Genomic DNA, 20,333 nt, shown 5'->3' with positions numbered 1-20,333 from the left:
CTTTTTACTGTGAGGTGACAGTGCTAACCACTACACCACCATGCCGCCCATGGGCAAAATTTAATGTTTCGAAATTCTTTAATAAATTGGAGAAAGTTGTATTTTTGTTTATTTTCCCATGATGACAAATAGCCTGTTTGAGATTACTGAACAGCCTTTAGCATGAGCACAAAGCTAGTGCTAAAAAATTGTACAATAAACATGTTGTAGGCACTTGATTACATTTAAAGAAAGAAGAAAATCTGTGTAATTGGACATTTCCCTAGTCTACTCCTTTAAGCAAAGCTGAATGTCATTTTAGGAAGTAGGCCAGCAGGCTGTGATAGGACTGATAACAGATTACCCTTCCCATAATTAGACTCCTGAAGATAGTACATAAATGTCAAGAGACAAACTTCTGGCGCTTTTCCATATACAGTGTAGCTAGCTGGTGTGTATTCAGAAATACTGCCTTAAACATAAACCAGAATATTTATGTTTCGTGTGCAGTATAAGTAATATAACTGTGATTTTGAAAGAGCTAGGATCTTCTTGCAGAATAAAAAGCAATGTCCTTCTAAAAAAAAAAAAAATCTTACCATGCCATTAATAGTATCTCCAAGTTGATCTAGTGAGGAAGCAGGGCTATTTAGAAATGCCACACACCTTCTTATGAACACTTCTGATAGCTGTTCATGTAGATAAACGGATGCAATCATGAATCTTGATCAGGAGTTCCTGTAATGCAACATCATACCATAGTGTCGTTCATAAATCCTTTTTGGTATTTGTGCTTTGTTTAGTCAATCACCTCTATTGTACTGCATGCATACGAGATAGTATGTAGCCGACTCTGAAGCTGATAGAGATGCGCAGTATTAGCAAACCAGTGCACACAGAATTGTGTGCGTTAGAGCATGAAACAAGCAACACTAATTATAGCACTTAAACCCTGAAACACAATAATTTAACATAAGAAAGAGAACTTTTGGGAATATCTGTACTCACATTAGCCTCATCCAGTGCATCTGTTTCAGTGTGTATCTGAGAAACCAGTTTCACTCCCTATTTGAGCTGAAAGGCCGAGCTGCCCTGCCTGAGCTACAAATACCTTTTAAGGACATGCTGAACATTGCTTAGGCTCATTTGCCTCTGCACTAGCACCCATGCACTTAACTGTGTAAAACTAAATAGAGAGACAAAGCTAAACAATGTGGTAACTATTAGATGAGGTGGGCCATTTGTTTGAAGCAGCATAGATCAATCAAAAATCAAGCTAAAACACGCCAGTAAGTGGACTGGTTATGTTGAATTGTTCCCAAGTGTGAATGAGTGTGACAATATACTGATGTTCCATCCAGGGTGTATTCCCTTCCTCACACCCAGTGTTCCTAGGGCTCTGGATAAAGCAGGAACAGTGAAGATGAATAAGGGCAGCATGGTAGTGCAGTGGTCAGCATCAAGGTCTACAATGTACTGAGGTCAGGGGATTCGCCCACATGTCATCTACACACCCACCCCCATACTCTGTTCTATCTTATCATATTCTTCCCTTTGCAACCTCACTGAGAAGAAAAAGGTGGTCATGTCATTCCTAAATATTCAATATTAGTACAGGATTTCATCTGCAAAGCTACAAAGACAAATATCAAAGTCAAATAGAGTTGACAATGACAGTGGCTCCACTTGTTGTATAGCCTCCTTGATTAATTTCAGGTGGCATGGTGGTGTAGTGGTTAGTACTGTCACCTCACAGCAAGAAGGTCCTGGGTTCGAGCCCAGCAGTCGACGAGGGCCTTTCTGTGTGGAGTTTGCATGTTCTCCCCGTGTCTGAGTGGGTTTCCTCTGGGTGCTCCGGTTTCCCCCACAGTCCAAAGATGCACAGGTTAGGCTAATTGGTGGCTCTAAATTGACCGTAGGTGTGAATGTGAGTGTGAATGGTTGTTTGTCTCTATGTGTTAGCCCTGTGATTACCTGGTGACTTGTACCTCGCCTCTCGGCATAGTCAGCTGGGATAGGCTTCAGCTTGCCTGTAACCCTGTACAGGATAAGCGGCTACAGATAATGGATGGAAGGAAAACTCCAATGGCTAACCCCAGGCTGGACAGGACACAGTCTGGGTTGTCAGTTACACAGTGGGCAGGGAAGAAGGGGAGAGGTGCAGACTGAAGAGGTGAGTTTTCAGTCTGCGCATCATGGTGGTCAGGGAGTTGGCAGTTCTGACCTCAATGGGAAGGTCATTCCACCAATGGGGAACCAGGACAGACAGCAGTCTTGAGCGGGCTGGGCAGGAGCGGAGAGGAGGAGGGGCCAGGCAACCAGTAGCAGTGGAGCGTAGGGATGTGGCTGGTGTGTAGGGGCGGATCAGACTTTTCAAACTAATCTGATTAAAAGTAGACGGTCATTTGATTTCATAAAATCTGTGAAATTTAGTTCCCTCTCAAATTTGGTAATTGTGATATTGTCAGGAATGGTGTTGTGAGTCAAAACTCTAACTGAACTGCAAATATGGCTTCCCAAAACTACAACGGCCAAAGTTCACAGCGCCCCCCCCCCCCCCCCCCCCGTCTCCTTCCTATTAAGTTCACCTGACAGTCATTAACTGTTAATCAGCAATGCTACTTAAGCCTCTCTCTCACACACCTTCAGTGTGAAGTATTGTTCTGTGTTTACCCAGTCATAATAAGCCTTTCTTGCCCACCTCTAGTTTCTTGGACCTGTGCTATGTTTACCTGTTTCACTCTCTAGTCTGCTCTCCACTATTCTGTTTGCTGATCAACCGACTCCCGCCTGCTTTCTGACTTCGAGTTTGCTTTCTGATTTGGCTACGCTTCCTGTTTGCATCCCTGCTCTCCCCTGCAGATACACCCATGAGTGCCTGCAGTCTGACAGATATATGTTTATTTTTGTAATATCTAAAAAAAAAACCCAGGCCATTCTGTGGCTGGGAAGTTATTTAATTTGAGGGGATTCCATAGCAAATAATATTCATGAAATCGCTAGCTTCACGCAGTCAAGCAGACACAGGAAGTCCATGTGCGCATGCATAGGTTTACCTTAGTTGTCGTCTTCTTTATCTTGAGGGTTTTACGGCAGCTGGCATCCACAGTGTTGCATTACTGCCATTTACAGGTTTACTTTGACCATGCACTGACAGTTACATCATTCTGTCACTAAATGAACAGCTGATCACACCAAGGTGCTCACTGACCGCCGATATTTATTAGTTTGGTTCTTCGTTTCCTTTCCTTTGCAACATAATGTCTTTTCTTCTCGCTTTCCATTACTGTAGCTGGTCTTTCCAGTTTCATTTGCACACTCACATCTGCCATTTTTCTCTCCTGTTTCAAATTTGTATCCCACAATGCCTTGCGCGAACAGGGAAAGCCCACCACGTGATGCATGATGTAGTATCTTGAATTAGGTCACAGTGAAGCAAGAAAAAATAGCAGAGAATTTAGGGCCACGTGGCCCTAAATTAATTAATTGTTCTATTAAAAAAAAACTAATAAAATTGGAAGTCTATGATTTGAATTCAGTAGCTTTCGGTCCATTAAACAAAAATAATTGGGGGTCGGGGAAAATTCTTTCTATGAGCTAAACTTGGAAAATCTGAAGGGCAGTCTACCTCTAAACATGCTTAAAATGAAAAAGGGTTAGTTGACAAGCATTTTTTTTTCAACATTTTGGTTGGCTTCATTTTAAATGCAACTGACCAATATGAGAAAATGGCTGGCTTTCCCATTTAATCCTTTCAACCTTGAAATGTAAAATGATATTACTGCTCTTCCTGTAGCCTATTACTCACCATTTCCTGCTGAACTGCACTCTCAGCTCCTACTCCAGCACTCTAATGAGCAGCAGAAATCCTTCTTGTGGCTGTTGACATCTAGCAAGCCTAAGGCTACATCCACACGACAACGGCAACGAGATTTTTTTTTTAAAATATCGCGTCCACATGGGCAACGGATCAGTAAAATATCAGGTACATATGGCAACGCAACGCTTGCTGAAAATGATGCAATACACATGCCACACCACTACGTGCGCTGTAAGACGGTCCCATCGGAAACATCAGAACAATAGAAGAAGTAGACGCATGCACATAAACCCCTTCTTCTGTAGCATCAGCCACATAAAGTTTTGATTATTAATCAGTAGCGTAAAACGAAAGACACGGAAAGAGGAATGAATGGGGGTAGATGGAAGCCGGTACGCCAACATTCTGATATCCTCCAGAATTCTTTAATGGTCCGGAATAAATTGAATGCTACACGTTGATGGATTACTTTGTTCTTCTACGCCCTTTTTGAGGAATGTATTGTCGGAGTTAAACCAACATCTGAAGAGGTGAGATCGCTCCTTTTTTTTCCTATTTTTGCTGGCGGGATTGTTTTTGTTTTTGGAAAGCGCACGGGCGGTGCGCGGTTTGGTACTGCTTCCGCAGTGTTTGGACTAAAGACTCTGCCCTAAGGGCTATTCTCTCTCTCTCTCTCTCTCTCTCTCTCACTTTGCAACACAATAAATATTCACAGTGAAAATATTTTGTAAGCGCGTTTCATGAACCAAGTTATAGGATTTGTTGACAACTCGCATCGAGTTCGTTACACTTCTACCTGGCGTGAAGCACTGACAGTCATGTGGTTGTGACGTCATCGTAAACAAATCCGTTCTACTCATCCAGACGACTTTGCAACAGGGCCGTTGCCAGATTTTTCCACTCTGGAACCCGTTCTCAAAAGATTTAGTTTCGGGGCACCCAAAACGCCGGTGCCGTGTGGACGCCAGGCCGAAACGATAAACAATTTTATCAGATTCACCTGAATCCGTTGCCGTGTGGACAGGGCCTTAGTAAGGCAGAATTTGAGTGAAAACACAAAACAACAAATGTGGTAGGAAACATATAGTATGCCTTTGTAATTATACAATATACAATTTGGCTCTAATATTAGCCAACTAACATAGTTATCTATTTAACATTAGCCAGCTAACATACTTTGCTATCTGTCAGGAGGCTTTTTCTGTCATTATTTTTTGTGGGGAGAGATTTATCATTGAGGGGAGAGATGGAACAAAAATAAAATACCCAAGTCCTACATGTTTAATTTTTATTTATTTTCAGAACTTGTAACATATGAACTGTATGAACACACAATGCTGGTACAGTGATAGAAAAATGTCAGTTTAGCCAAAACCTAACTAGACAAAACATTTCCATTCCCAAGAAGGAATTAAATAAGCTTCATCCTCATGCAGGTACACGCCCACATTTTTAACAACAAAATTTAAACAAATTTATATTTGTAAACCACAAGAAAAACCTGTAACATGATGAACTGTCCCAACTCATTCCATCCATCCATTATCTGTAACCACTTACCTGTTCTACAGGGTCGCAGGCAAGCTGGAGCCTATCCCAGCTGGGCAAGAGGCGGGGTACGCCCTGGACAAGTCACCAGGTCATCGCAGGACTGACACAGAGACACACAACCATTCACACTCACATTCACACCTACGGTCAATTTAGAGCCACCAATTAGCCTAACCTGCATGTCTTTGGACTGTGGGGGAAAACGGAGCACCAGGAAACCCACGCAGACACGGGGAGAACATGCAAACTCCACACAGAAAGGCCCTCGCCGTCCGCTGGGCTCGAACCCAGGACCTTCTTGCTGTGAAGTGACAGTGCTACACCACCATGTTGCCCCCAACTCTCCCCATCTGGCCAAAAATTAATCCTTAAATGCTTTTTCACCAGAGTTTAAGTTTAATAAATAATACTATATACAATAACTCTAGGCTACACGCTTTAATTCCTAACAAATCCCAAATTTGCCAGTGTACATTACACCATAGAATGGAGGTGGGCTGAAATAGAAAATACAAATTTTGGTTCACAAAAATATTGTACTGTACATACGGTAGCTTACTGCAGTGTCCAGTTTCATGGCTGCAAAGGAAGTAGGTTAGTCTAAGCGGCAACATCTAACTTCTGATGTAATCATGAACCTGATTTGTTGAAATTAATTTAAGGGAATACAAACTGTCCCAAGTCTTCCTGCTCTCACCAACTTTGGTTAACCAGAGTAACTATAATATCAACAAAAGTTTTACATCTCTAAGCATTTGAAAACCCTGGAGAGGTTTTCAAAACACTGCATTCCAGCATAAGAACCTTATCCCATCTGTGAAACATGCTGGTGGTAGTATCATGGTTTGAGCCTGTTTTGCTGCATCTGGGCCAGGATGGCTTGCCATCATTAATGAAACAATGAATTCTGAATTATACCAGTGAATTCTAAAGGAAAATGTCAGGACATCTGTCCATAAACTCAATCTCAAGAGAAGGTGGGTCATGCAGCAAGACAACGACCCTAAGCACACAAGTCGTTCTACCAAAGAATAGTTAAAGAAGAATAAAGTTAATGTTTTGGAATGGCCAAGTCAAAGTACTGACCTTAATCCAGTCGAAATGTTGTGGAAGGACCTGAAGTGAGCAGTTCATGTGAGGAAACCCACCAACATCCCAGAGTTGAAGCTGTTCTGTACGGAGGAACGGGCTAAAATTCCTCCAAGCTGGTGTGCAGGACTGATCAACAGTTACCGGAAACGTTTAGTTGCAGTTATTGCTGCACAAGGGGGTCACACCAGATACTGAAAGCAAAAGTTCACATACTTTTGCCACTCACAGATATGTAATATTGGATTATTTTCCTCAATAAATAAATGACCAAGTATAATATTTTTGTCTCATTTGTTTAATTGGGTTCTCTTTATCTACTTTTAGGACTTGTGTGAAAATCTGATGATGTTTTAGGTCACATTGATGCAGAAATATAGAAAATTCTAAAGGGTTCATAAACTTTCAAGCACCACTGTATATGGGCAAAAATATTTTGGCACAGTGAATGCTAAATTAATCCTTAAATGCTTTTTCACCAGAGTTTAAGTTTAATAAATAATACTATATACAGTAAAAAAATCCCGAATTCATTAGCGTACATCACACCATAGAATGGAGGTGGACTGAAGTAGAAAATACAAATTTTGGTTCTCAAAAATATTGCACTGTACATAGCTTACTGCAGTGTCCAGTTTCGTGGCTGCAAAGGAAGTAGGTTAGTCTAAGCGGCAACATCTAACTTCTGATGTAATCATGAACCTGATTTGTTGAAATTAATTTAAGGGAATACAAACTGTCCCAAGTCTCCTCGGTCTCACCAGCTTTGGTTAACCAGAGTAACTATAATGTCAACAAAAGTTTTACATCTCTAAGCATTTGAAAACCCTGGAGAGATCAGGGAACATAGCTGGTGTGTGCACGCATTTGGTGAGAATCAAAATGAGAAGCTACTCCAAACTACCCATAGACGTGAATGCGAGCGTGACTGGCTGTCTGTCTCTCTCTGTGTTAGCCTTGCGATAGATTGGTGACCTGCCCAGGATGTACCTCGCCTCTCACCTGGAGTCAGCTAGGATTGACTCCAGCTCACTTCATAACCCTCAGCAGAATGAGTATAAACAATGGATGGATGAAAATGATTGGAAGGTCATGAGTTCAAACCCCATCACTGCCAAGCTGCCACTGCTGGGCCGTCATCCGCTTGGTTGTATAAATGAGATAAATGCAAGTCTGGATAAGGGTGCCTGCCAAATGCTGTACATGTGTGAGAATCCAGTCAATATCCAGCCACTGGTGGACCAGTAGTAAATGACAGATGAGTGACAAATTGTGATTAGTAGCTACAGCTGGGGGGCGGCATGGTGGTGTAGTGGTTAGCGCTGTCGCCTCACAGCAAGAAGGTCCTGGGTTCGAGCCCCGGGGCCGGCGAGGGCCTTTCTGTGTGGAGTTTGCATGTTCTCCCCGTGTCCGCGTGGGTTTCCTCCGGGTGCTCCGGTTTCCCCCACAGTCCAAAGACATGCAGGTTAGGTTAACTGGTGACTCTAAATTGACCATGAGAGTGAATGGTTGTCTGTGTCTATGTGTCAGCCCTGTGATGACCTGGCGACTTGTCCAGGGTGTACCCCGCCTCTCGCCCGTAGTCAGCTGGGATAGGCTCCAGCTTGCCTGCGACCCTGTAGAAGGATAAAGCGGCTAGAGATAATGAGATGAGATGAGATGAGATGAGATGAGATGAGCTACAGCTGGTAACTTACATTGTAAGTGTACTTGGGGAAATAGATGCGTGCATTGCATTTAAATGTCGCATTTTAAAAGACAGAGTGTGTAGATGTCTGATGCTCTTCAGAGCACAATGCATGATAAGGATACAGAGAGAAGGCCTCTGGGGTCGTTGCTGTGACAACGGGGAAACGCTCTGCGTCCTTCTGTCCCGCGGTCTCCTAGCAACAACGCAACACAAGTTCAGACCGACACAAAACCCGGAAGGAACATTTAAATGTAAAGATTCTGGAGTATTTTAGGTCATTTTTAATTTAGTAATCACCAGAAAACAGGCTGGAGACCTCATCAAAAATGGGCACACTCTCTCTCCCTTTGCTGAATAAGGACGACCCGCGTTTTCAACTGAAAGTGGAAAACAGGCTGAAAAATATTTTTGTAACGCAGTTAGAGGATCACGGGTATGAGGTTATTCTTTAACTAAAGTGAATAAAGGGGAAATAACTGAACTGTTATTAAGTGAATTGTAAACACGGTGCTACAGCTGCAGGGAACATAACCCACAGAAATGCACGAAGCTAATCTGCATAATAGTTTCTTTCTTTCTTTCTCATAGCAGAGAAGAAGAAGAGAATGTCAAACACATCCCTGTCATAACACAGGTATGCATGTTTACACCTCCTCTTTACTACAGAATGAACTCTGGTCAAAGGGACACTTGAGCACGTGTATGTCATGCTGTAATAATATGCTTTTATTATGATTACTAAGCCTTAATGGATATTGTGATATGTGGTGAAAGTAGAAATGAGGTTGAGCTGGGTTTAGAGAGATGGAAGTATGCAATGGAACGAAGAGGAATGAAGGGGAACAGCAGCGTCAAGATGCAAGGAGTAGACGTTGGTGAATTCAAGTACCTGTGCAGGAAAATGGGGGCTGCGATAGTGAGGTGAGAAAGAGAGTGCAGGCACGGTGGAGCAGTTGGAGAAGGATTTCAGGAGTCATTTGTGATCAGAAAGTCCCAGCAAAAGTGAAAGCTAAGATGTAGAAGACAGTAGTGAGACCAGCTGTGATGTACGGATTGGAGACCGTACCCTTAACGAAGAGACAGGAGGCAAAGTCGGAGGTGGCGGAGTTGAGGATGTTAAGGTTTGCGATGGGAGGTTGGACAGGATAAGGAACGAGCACATCAGAGGGACAGCACATGTAGAGAGCTTGGGAATTAAGCTAAGAGAGATGAGATGGAGATGGTATGGGCACGTCCTGAGAAGAGATGCAGAGCATGTGGGAAGGAGAATGTTGAGGATGGAGCTGCCAGGCACACGAAAACGAGGAAGGCCAAAGAGGAGATACATGGATGTGGTGAGAAAGGACATGAAAGTGGCAGGTGTGGTAGAGAAGGATGCGGAAGACAGGGAGCAATGGAGATGAAAGATCCGCTGTGGCGACCCCTAATCGGGAGCAGCCAGAAGAAGAAGACTAAGCCTTAAAAATGACACCATGCGATCAAAATTTCATGGGCTGATGGATAAGATGGCACAGAGCAGGGCAAAAAAAAAAAAGTGCCCCAGACCAAGACACAGGTGGCAGGTGAATGACAGGATTATCTTATTTTTCATCTTAAACCTATAAATCTGTGAAGCATAAAGTGTTCCTAATAGTAATTAAATTGTATATGGACCACACTTGTCAAATAAAACAAGTATCACAGTCGTCTCACAGCAAGAAGGTTCTGGGTTCGAGCCCAGCAGCCGAAGGGGGCCTTTCTGTGTGGAGTTTGCATGTTTTTCCCATGTCTGCGTGGGTTTCCTCTGGGTGCTCTGGTTTCCCCAACAGTCCAAAGACATGTGATTAGGTTAACATGGGGCAGCCTTGGGTTGAAGTGCCCTTGAACAAGGCACCTAACCTCCAACTACTCCCTGGGTGCTGTAGTGGGTGCTGCCCACTGCTCTGGATATATATATATATATGTGTGTGTGTGTGTGTGTGTGTGTGCTGATTGCTCACTTGTGTGTGCATGTGTGTGTTCACTGCTTCAGATGGGTTAAATGCAGAGGCTGAATTTCACTGTGGGCTTAAGTCTGTGCTTGAGTGTATGTGTGACAAATAAAGGCTTCTTCTTCTTCTTCTTCTTCTTCTTCTTCTTATTATTATTATTATTTAGGTGTTTGAGAAAATACTGAAACTTATTAAACAAACTGTAATAAAACGCTGACATAAACTGCGAATATGCATTAATAAATGTTAATAGTATCTAGTGTGTTAACATTAAAAGACTGCAGTTGCATTATGTTTTTCTTTATTTTTATTATCTAAATTAATACATTGCAATATGGGACATTGTGACTTGTTTATGTTCCAAACTATCTTATCTTCAGAAGCCAAGACAAGTCCTAATGATGACATATAAGTTGCATTAAAAAAAATTAAGTCGACTAAGCAGGAGTATCAAACGTAAGGCCTGAAATGAAAATTATTTCTATGGCCTGAAGACTTTGGTTAAAAGTTGATAAGTTGAATTAAGTGTTAAATGAGGTGGAATATTTAAAAACCAAAAAAATACTTAGATACAGACAGTGTGCTTACTGATTAATAGCGAAACACAAAGTATTCTATTTACATGGAGTTTTGTGCTGTAATGGAGACCAATGCAGGGTGTTTTTCTGCATTATTGAACCTAATGCTCCTAGAATAGGCCCTGGAACTGCTGTAATGGGTGAACCACAGTTGCTGAAGATAGGTGGATGAATGAATGACGTATTGGGAAGAAAATCCTGCAGATTTATTATTATTATTATTATTATTATTATTATTATTATTATTATTATTATTATTATTATTTTAGATTACTATACAGTGATGCTTGAAAGTTTGTGAACCCTTTAGAATTTTCTATATTTCTGCATAAATATCTGCATAAAACATGATCAGATTTTCACACAAGTCCTAAAAGTAGATAAAGAGAACCCAGTTAAACAAATGAGACAAAAATATTAGACTTGGTCATTTATTTATTGAGGAAAATGATCCAGTATTATGTATCTGTGAGTGGCAAAAGTATGTGAACCTCTAGGATTAGCAGTTAATTTGAAGGTGAAATTAGAGTCAGGCATTTTCAATCAATGGGATGACAATCAGATGTGAGCGGACACCCCGTTTTATTTAAAGAACAGGGATCTATCAAAGTCTGATCTTCACAACATGTGTTTGTGGAAGTGTATCATGGCACGAACAAAGGAGATTTCTGAGGACCTAAGAAAAAGCATTGTTGATGCTCATCAGGCTGGAAAAGGTTACAAAACCATTTCTAAAGAGTTTGGACTCCACCAATCCACAGTCAGACAGATTGTGTACAAATGGAGGAAATTCAAGACCATTGTCACCCTTCCCAGGAGTGGTTGACCAACACAGATCACTCCAAGAGCAAGGTGTGTAATAGTCGGCACAGTCACAAAGAACCCCAGGGTAACTTCTAAGCAACTGAAGGCCTCTCTCACACTGGCTAATATTAATGTTCATGAGTCCACCATCAGGAGAACACTGAACAACAATGGTGTGCATGGCAGGGTTGCAAGGAGAAAGCCACTGCTCTCCAAAAAGAACATTGCTGCTCTTCCGCAGTTTGCTAAAGATCACATGGACAAGCCAGAAGGCTACTGGAACAGTCAGTGCGTTTACATGCACATAGAGAGAATCGAATTTCTGCCGTTGCTCGACTGAAATCAAAGTTCAAAATGCCATGTATACACCTTAATTCGGCTGAAATTGAACCGAACTTGATTTCTCAGAATCGAGCTACACGACCTAGATTATGCGATTTCTGCCGAGCTACTTAGTGCATGTATACCCTATTGAGCTACGTATTCGAGCTACTTACTTCAGCACTGCCCCTTCCGGAAGTGACGAGTGACGAGACCACAAGCGGGAAACACAACAGCCTCAGTCGGCATGACAACGGCATGAATCTTTTCTTTTTGTGGCATTGTTTGCACTGTTAAAATTTAGCTCACTTACTGTATCACCAAATACATCTGTACAGCTGTTGCATAGCTGTGAATTGTGTACATAAACAGGTCACTGTATTTGTGTGTGTGTGTGTGTGTGTGTGTGTGTGTGTGTGTGTGTGTGTGTGTGTGTATAGATGTCCAACATCTGAAGAATGTCAATAAAAACAAAACAATTGAACTTTTTGTGTGTTTATTAAGACATAAGTTAAATTGTAAGCAAAAAATGGACTTTAGAAAAAAAAATGTTTGTAAGCAAAAAATGGACTTTAGAAAAATATACAATTGTGCAAAATAAGTCGTCTTACAAAACAGTGGTCTGCGCAGGACAGTTTGTAGCCATACAGTCTGTTAGAGCAAGCCTAACAGCTTGAACACGGAACTTGTGAACACAGAACTGCCAGTGTTGCCAGATTGGGCGGTTTTAAGTGCAGTCTGGCGGATTTGAACATGTTTTGGGCTGGAAAACGTCAGCAGTATCTGGCAACACTGCTGATAACTTTGTTTATACTCTTTAATAGCTCTTCTTCATGACGACAACCGGAAGTGTACCAACACGATGGGGCGTGTAGCACCACCTGTGGCTCGGGTGCACAATGTACCTCACACAATAGCTCGATTAACTTGTGTGCATGTAGGATTGGATTTCTCTGGCACCTCTGCTGGGGCCCTTAGCTCGATTACCGACAGTAGCTCGATTTGGATGTGCATGTAAACGCACTGAGTGTTTTGTGGACGGATGAGATCAAAATATAACATTTTGGTTAAAATGAGAAGCGTTATGTTTGGAGAAAGGAAAACACTGCATTCCAGCATAAGAACCTTATCCCATCTGTGAAACATGGTGGTGGTAGTATCATGGTTCAGGCCTGTTTTGCTGCATCTGGGCCAGGACGGCTTGCCATCATTGATGGAACAATGAATTCTAAATTATACCAGCGAATTCTAAAGGAAAATGTCAGGACATCTGTCCATGAACTGAATCTCAAGAGAAGGTGGGTCATGCAGCAAGGCAACGACCCTAAGCACACAAGTCATTCTACCAAAGAATGGTTAAAGAAGAATAAAGTTAATGTTTTGGAATGGCCAAGTCAAAGTCCTGACCTTAATCCAATCGAAATGTTGTGGAAGGACCTGAAGCGAGCAGTTCATGTGAGGAAACTCACCACCATCCCAGAGTTGAAGCTGTTCTGTATGGAGGAATGGGCTAAAATTCCTCCAAGCCGGTGCGCAGGACTGATCAACAGTTACCGGAAACATTTAGTTGCAGTTTGCAGTTATTGCTGCACAAGGGGGTCACACCAGATACTGAAAACAAAGGTTCACATACTTTTGCCACTCACAGATATGTAATATTGGATCATTTTCCTCAATAAATAAATGACCAAGTATAATATTTTTGTCTCATTTGTTTAACTGGGTTCTCTTTATCTACTTTTAGGACTTGTGTGAAAATCTGATGTTGTTTTAGGTCACATTTATGCAGAAATATAGAAAATTCTAAAGGGTTCACAAACTTTCAAGCACCACTGTATATGGGCAAAAATATTTTGGCACAATGAATGCTAAATGGTTCATCATATCTCCTGTGAGTATGCATCCAGATTTTTCTACTGATCTGATAAGAGATTTCAGAAATCCCTAATGCATTTCTCAAAAGTATTCAATTAATGACAGAAAATGTTGAAGTCAAGACTGCAAACACTGTATGGTCCCAGAGTTCACCCTGTCCTATAAATAATATGAGCACAATGACTTCCTTGATCTTGACCTCTTATTTGAACATTCCAGTTTCTGCATGGCAATTTCAAAATAACACTAACATTTACAGCACTTTCATGACAGCACATGTGGATAACATACTTCTACAGTCTCTAACCTTGTGTACTAATGTGCAGTCATCTAACAGAATCCTGAAAACGGGTGTCAACACTCTTCAAAGGACGCTGGTATTGAAGACGCAGGTGCAGTTGGATGATGTAAACAGGCAGTTAAATCAGAAACGTCTCGAGTTCAAAGATCGCATGCAGGCTCTGGAACAGAGAAGGGCAGCACTTCTGGAAAAACAAGAAGAAGTAAGTTGGATTAATTAAGGTGCCAAGGAAATTCAGGTTTTTTCATATTTTGATGCACCTAATTGGAATTCATCAGTAAGTTCATCGGATGACAGTTCTGATGTCGCATGAAGTTAATGACTGCAAATCAATAAATTATTGATAGTGCATCAGATTTTAAAATATCAATAGCCAAAAACATCTTAAAACCTACATCGGCTGAACCTTGGAAAGCATTAATTAGACGAGGAATTGCGTCTCTTCCACAGACGAAAGAGAGGGCACTGAAGTTTGAAAAGTTTGTGGAGGAAAATGCGGTAAAGCGACAGCGTGCCCTGAAGAAATACCAACGAGAGAAAAAAGAGAATGAGCTGAAGGAAGAGGAGAAATCTAAACTATATGAAGAACTTGAGCAGCTTCAGATCCGGTAAGGAATTTGTGAAAAGACAGAAATAATCTTTGACAACTGTTGTCTCATTTCAGGCCATATTATTAAATGTGTGTTGTTGTTTTTTTACTTTTTATCCACAGGCAACAGCAATTAAAAGAATGGGTTGATAAATATAAGATTTATGAAGAGTATATGATGAAGAGTCTTGATTTACTACCAGAGGGTAAAAAATGTACATTGGCTATAATATATAACCAACATTTATCAGATTAATATCCAAATCTGACTTGTGTAGAACACTGAACTTGCTGTAGCCTTTCTTGCTCATGAGGATGTGCATTGCATGCCCGTCTGTGCAGCTTATTTAGAATATGGCTCAGATTCTTTGGTGATGCCCATCATCAGACGCCACGAGACCTTGTCGATCACTCAGCAGGACTTGTTGCAATGTCTTACCAGTCTGGCAGAGGAACTAAACGAGGGCCGATGCAACCTGGATTCACTTAAAATGGAGCACAGCACAAGCAGGCTTGTATGTGGCATGCACTTATTCATCTCATCTCATCTCATTATCTGTAGCCGCTTTATCCTTCTACAGGGTCGCAGGCAAGCTGGAGCCTATCCCAGCTGACTACGGGCGAAAGGCGGGGTACACCCTGGACAAGTCGCCAGGTCATCACAGGGCTGACATGCACTTATTGCAATTGTAATTTGTGATAATGTTTACTTTCTTTCATGTAGTATACCACACAATTTGACGGTCTGTATATTTTATTCCTGGAGATAGATGTTCCATAAGAAGCTGTCAGAACTGCAGACCCAGTGGGATCAAATCAGAGAGAAGAATAAACAACTAGAGATGACCCTGTATATTCAGCATGACCAGTCTCGAGGCCAGGTCTGATATCTGATGTATAATTTCTGCATTACTGTGTTAATGGATTGTAACGTAGGCTTGTAAATATGCAGATCAAGATTTTTATGTTTCCCCAAATAACATCTCTAGCTAATTTAAAGCTTTGTTTCTTGTGTGCGGGTAGATTGAGGAGATTGGGTATCTTTTGTTAGCGGTGAAAAATCTTGCGCAGCAATGCCACCTGCAACACTATGGACCTTTACAAGGAATGGACTTGCTCACCATGATGGACATGATAAAGGTTTCAAAAATGCAATAAATATAGATTATTTGTGTCCCTTAGAACACATTGAGTGCATGAATCGCAGTCTGCCATTCTTATTATGGGAAAACTCAAAATTAAGTCTGCTCATAACTGTTTCTGCAGGAGTTCATTCTGGAGACAGCGGATACAGAGAGGAGAGCACTGCAGATAACAGACTCCAGTTCAGAATTGAAGACGAGGAGCAGACACGGAGCAAGAAAAGGACCAGCCCTGACTATAAACAGCTCGAGTAAAATTAACTTCAAGAGCAGTAGCAAAACCGGCGAAAATGAACTGGCCTAAGTTTCCCAAAAGCATAGCAGCACAAAGATCATCGTTAACTCTTTACCCCTTAATAACGACATACGACGACCCCGTGTATATCCCATAATGACAACATATGACGCCTTGTCTAAAACCTTGTCAAAACCTTGTCTTTAGACTTTTTTCTTGTAAATATGTTCTAAGGGTGAACAGTATATACTGTACATATACAGTACAAGGGTGGCTGTAGCAACTGCTTTAAGGGATAAAGAGTTAAATTATAGAACAAGCAGCGCCATGAACGCTCGCTTTGCTAGTTAAGATGCTCTTAGTGTGAAGAGGCTTTTGGGAAACCCACCTCTGCTGAGCTCCTCCAAAATTATGCAATAAAACACATTTGTGACTGGTAACAAGAGACATCAAGAATTAGCCATTTGTAACCCACCCTTGAGGTATGAAATGAAGGAAAGAAAGAAATATCTGCAATTTCCCACCTTGTGTGCAATATGTATTATACATATAGTACTGTGCAAAAGTCTTAGACACATGTACAGAAATGCTGAAGACCAAAAATAGCTTAAAAATAATTAAATTAGATGTTTCAACATTAAAATAAATACTATAAACAGCAGTAAGCCATAATAAATGAAACAATATTTGTCAATTTGTCAAAAGTCAATATTTGGTGTGAGATGACCCTTTACTTAAAAAAACAAAACAAAAAAACGTAGTCTCAGGTACAATGAGTGTAGTTTTATAAGGAAATGAGCTGTAGGTTTTACTGAGCATGTTGCAGAACCAACCACAGTTCTTCTGGATACTTTGTCACACTTCCTTCTTCGTTTTCAAGCAAAACCCAGTAGCCTTCATTAGGTTTTCTTTAATCTGAAAAGTAGTCTGTGTCAAATGCTGCTCAGATACAAACTTTTTTTGTGTGTAACATTTAATTTTGTGCTGGAAAATGAATGTTTGGAACTCTAAAATAGTTTTGTACTGACTCGATAATGTAGAAATCATAAAACAGAAATCTATAACAAAGTTTGTACAGTATGGGCGACACAGTGGTGTAAGTGGTTAGCAGAGTCGCCTCACAGCAAGAAGGTTCTGGGTTTGAGCCCAGTGACCTTTCTGTGTGGAGTTTGCATGTTTTCCCCGTGTCTGCATGGGTTTCCTCCGGGTGCTCCGGTTTCCCCCACAATCCAAAGACATGCAGGTTAGGTTAACTGGTGACTCTAAATTGACCGTAGGTGTGAATGTGAGTGTGAATGGTTGTCTGTGTCTATGTGTCGGCCCTGTGATGACCTGGTGACTTGTCCAGGGTGTACCCAGCCTTTCGTCCGTAGTCAGCTGGGATAGGCTCCAGCTTGCCTGCCTGGAAAGTTTGTATGAAGAAAAAAAAATTGGGTGCCTAAGACTTTTGTGCAGTACTGTATACGTCACAAAAACTATTGCAAGACAGTACACAAATGCAGCGCCATTAACTGGAAGTTCTAGACAGTAAATTTTCAGGAAAGGAAGGAATATAAAAAGAGTGAATTCAGAGGAATGTTCCAGCTGTGCATTCTTTATTGTTCAAAGAATGTAGTGGCCATATTTTCTAACAAACATGATAACTATGCTGTGAGATTAGATTAGCATGCATGCCTTCCTTTGAGGAGACAAAACTAGAGCAAAGGTAAATGTTGGCCTTAACCCAAAATATTATATTGTGAATTGTAAATTGTGTTTTTTGCTAATTTAAATAAAAGAATAGAAACTAGTGAAAAATATAACTGTGTGGAGTATTTCATAATTAAAAACTTCTCAAATAGAGAGGCAATTTGATTTATTTAAAAATTATTTAATTTTTTTTAAAATTATGTATATATTATTTGCCAGCTGGGAGGTCCATATCGTGAAATACTGTGACCAAGGTCTTGAAAATTCTGACTGAGGCCTCTGGGCCAAGGTCAGTATTTTCAAGGCTGAGGTCACGGTATTTTACGATACAGACCGAGCTTAAGCTGGTAAATAATATATTTATTTTTTTCTTTTCCAAATTCTAACAGAAAATGAGAGCGCCCGAAAGGGAAACCATATTTAGAACAAACCTGCTACAAGCTTGTTTTAGGCTTTCTCCTGAAATGTTTTCTTTTATTTCATTTTCATCAGGGTAGTAAAACTCGCTTTTGCTGTGAACACTGTCGTTATTGCCATCCATGCTGTAAAATTAATGCTATTGTACTGAGAAATGCAAAAATAAATGTTGACAAAAAATTGCTACTATGTTTTTGTTGTTGTTGTTGTTGTGAACAAGCAAGTTGCCAAAGGTCCATAACCGGGGTCCGGATCGTAGAATTCCGGACTGCTTGCAAGCCAATCAGAGTGTACGATTTGATGGAAACCGGACTGCGAAAAAAATAAGTGGTAATCCATCCATCCATTATCTGTAGCCACTTATCCTGTTCTCCAGGGTCCCAGGCAAGCTGGAGCCTATCCCAGCTGACTATGGGCGAGAGGCGGGGTACACCCTGGACAAGTCGCCAGGTCATCGCAGGGCTGAGACATACAGACAAACAACCATTCACACTCACATTCACACCTACGGTCAATTTAGAGCCACCAATTAACCTAACCTGCATGTCTTTGGACTGTGGTGGAAACCAGAGCACCTGGAGGAAACCCACACAGACATGGGGAGAACATGCAAACTCCACACAGAAAGGCCCCAGTTGGCCGCTGGGCTCGAAACCCAGGACCTTCTTGCTGTGAGGTGACAGTGCTAACCACTACACCACTGTGCCGCCCATAAATGGTAATATTCATCAAATATAAACTTGAGATGTTCGGTATGGACGTGCCGCACGGTGGTGTAAGTGGTTAGCACAGTCGCCTCACAGCAAGAAGGTTCTGCGTTCGAGCTCAGTGGTCGGCGGGGGCCTTTCTCCTCATGTCTGCTCCGGTTTCCCCAACAGTCCAAAGACATGCGGTTAGGTTAATATGGGACGGCCTTGGTCTGGGGTGCCCTTGAGCGAGGCACCTAGCTCCCGGGTGCTGTTAGCATGGCTGCCCACTGCTCTGGGTATGTGTGTGTGTGTGTGTGTGTGTGTGTCAGTGTTGCCAGATAGGAAATATGCAAGTATCGTACCAAAATCTCAAAATTATCGTTTTTTGTGAGAAATTATCGTACACAAACAAAACGCATACAATATAGTTATTTTAGCTGTATTTTAATTTCCAAAGAATATTACTTAAATTTTTAAACAGTAATTCGCAATATTCCCGTAGTAAAGGGAAAACTATGACACAAAGAGAAAGTAAATGCACAATTACCGTAAGACTAGAAAGATTCGAATTCAACCTCCAGGTCGCTGTCGTCATCCGATGCCACGCATGACGACACACAGTGTTTTCACATTGCCAATGTCAGTTGACTCATCAATCAACACACTAAATTTCTTAGTTTTCAGAATTTCAGCAAGGCTCTCGGCATAACAATCACCAATCACATGTTTTGTTATGGCAGTCGTTTTCATGCGTCCAAGGGTCATGTTTTGGGCAATCTGTGAATCTTTGAAAATGTCCTTTAAGACTAAGACCAAATGGTCAGAATTTCTCACAGCCACATTGTGCTCTGCCATGACGCCTGCAAGCTTGATCTCTGCACTCTTCACAGCCTCGTCTAATTTTTGTTTTTCAGGTGGTTTTTGTAGGCAGTGTACTATTGACTTCTGAGATGGTGCAAGCTTTTTCTTTTTTTCTGAATGCTCCTTCGACTTTTCGTGGTTTCTCAAAACTGTGCTCTCTGCTACCATTTCAATGTTGCAACAACGGCAATATGCCTTAGCATCATTTCCCGGCACAGGTTTTAGCCATCTGGAAAATTTAGGATCTTTCTCCCACTCTGTCCGGTAAGTCTGTGGCCTGTGCTTACTTTTCCGTTGCTCTTCGGATGCTGCCTTTCTCTTTGCTCCTCCACTTTCGTCCTCCCCTTCGTTTTCTGAACTCATTTAGGCACTTTTCTTTTTACGTCTCTTTGTCGACAGTTTCTCTCTTCTCGCTTAGCTGCTAGGCTCAAAAGTTGTGTGTAGTAATGATGCATACATTTCTATGGCTACGTGTACGTGGTTACGTGTGTGCGTTCTGTGTATATCTTTTGATGGCGCCTGAGCGGAAAGCCTGCGAAATGATTCTTGGGGGTCAAAGAGGGATGCATGTTCGGACAACCAACTGAAAACTTTGAAATTATCGTACATTTCAGATTTTTTCCCATTATTGATCGTACATCGTACAGAGGGCAAAATTATCGTACAAACACGACAATTATCGTACATCTGGCAACACTGGTGTGTGTTCACTGCTTCAGATGGGTTAAATGCA

At 41.4% G+C, this 20,333-nt stretch overlaps 1 protein-coding gene across 1 annotated transcript; it reads left to right on the top strand.

Annotated features, from left to right (window-relative positions):
* Nucleotides 1-8,455: 8,455 nt before the first annotated feature.
* On the top strand, nt 8,456-16,013 carry si:ch1073-416d2.4 (coiled-coil domain-containing protein 42 homolog). Its single transcript, XM_060932820.1, has 9 exons — nt 8,456-8,565; nt 8,709-8,763; nt 14,004-14,180; nt 14,429-14,586; nt 14,691-14,773; nt 14,910-15,082; nt 15,338-15,448; nt 15,591-15,707; nt 15,834-16,013. The coding sequence occupies exons 1-9, from the start codon at nt 8,456-8,458 to the stop codon at nt 16,011-16,013; spliced, it is 1,164 nt and encodes a 387-aa protein (XP_060788803.1).
* Nucleotides 16,014-20,333: the final 4,320 nt, after the last annotated feature.

Source organism: Neoarius graeffei, chromosome 11 (genome assembly GCF_027579695.1).
Source record: "Neoarius graeffei isolate fNeoGra1 chromosome 11, fNeoGra1.pri, whole genome shotgun sequence".
Taxonomy (NCBI): domain Eukaryota; kingdom Metazoa; phylum Chordata; class Actinopteri; order Siluriformes; family Ariidae; genus Neoarius; species Neoarius graeffei.
Note: the sequence above shows the minus strand (reverse complement) of the source record. Positions and strands in the feature narration are given on the sequence as shown.